Source organism: Penaeus monodon, chromosome 31, assembly GCF_015228065.2.
Source record: "Penaeus monodon isolate SGIC_2016 chromosome 31, NSTDA_Pmon_1, whole genome shotgun sequence".
Lineage (NCBI taxonomy): Eukaryota > Metazoa > Arthropoda > Malacostraca > Decapoda > Penaeidae > Penaeus > Penaeus monodon.
Window position 1 is genome coordinate 19397974 of NC_051416.1, and position 261 is coordinate 19398234.

The 261-nt window shown below is 60.2% G+C and overlaps 1 protein-coding gene across 1 annotated transcript in view; it reads right to left on the minus strand.

The window, feature by feature from the left end:
• LOC119592912 (glyoxylate/hydroxypyruvate reductase A-like) overlaps positions 1-199 on the minus strand; it is an 11821-nt gene extending 11622 nt beyond the window's left edge. Inside the window, exon 1 of the mRNA XM_037941804.1 lies at positions 55-199. Coding sequence (XP_037797732.1) covers positions 55-163 — 109 coding nt within the window. The 5' untranslated portion in view covers positions 164-199. The remainder of the gene's footprint in view (positions 1-54) is intronic.
• Positions 200-261: the final 62 nt, after the last annotated feature.

Here is a 261-nt window from a genome sequence, read left to right on the forward strand (position 1 = left end):
CGAAAAATCTTTACTCATCGGCCTTTCTTCAGCAACGTTCACCTCAAAACCTACCCTCTCGCAGCACTTCCCTGACCGCGACGCCGGGCAGTCGCTTTCTCAAGGACGCGCTCATGCCGGGCGTGAAGGAGAGCACGTGGACGACACCTTTCAAGCTCGCCATCTCGCCGGGCACTGAGGCATCGAAGGCCCCGTCGTCGAGCTCAGCCCTCTCCCTGCCCGCTTTAGGCCGTGGCAGTGTCGCTCGTGTGCAGGAATTAT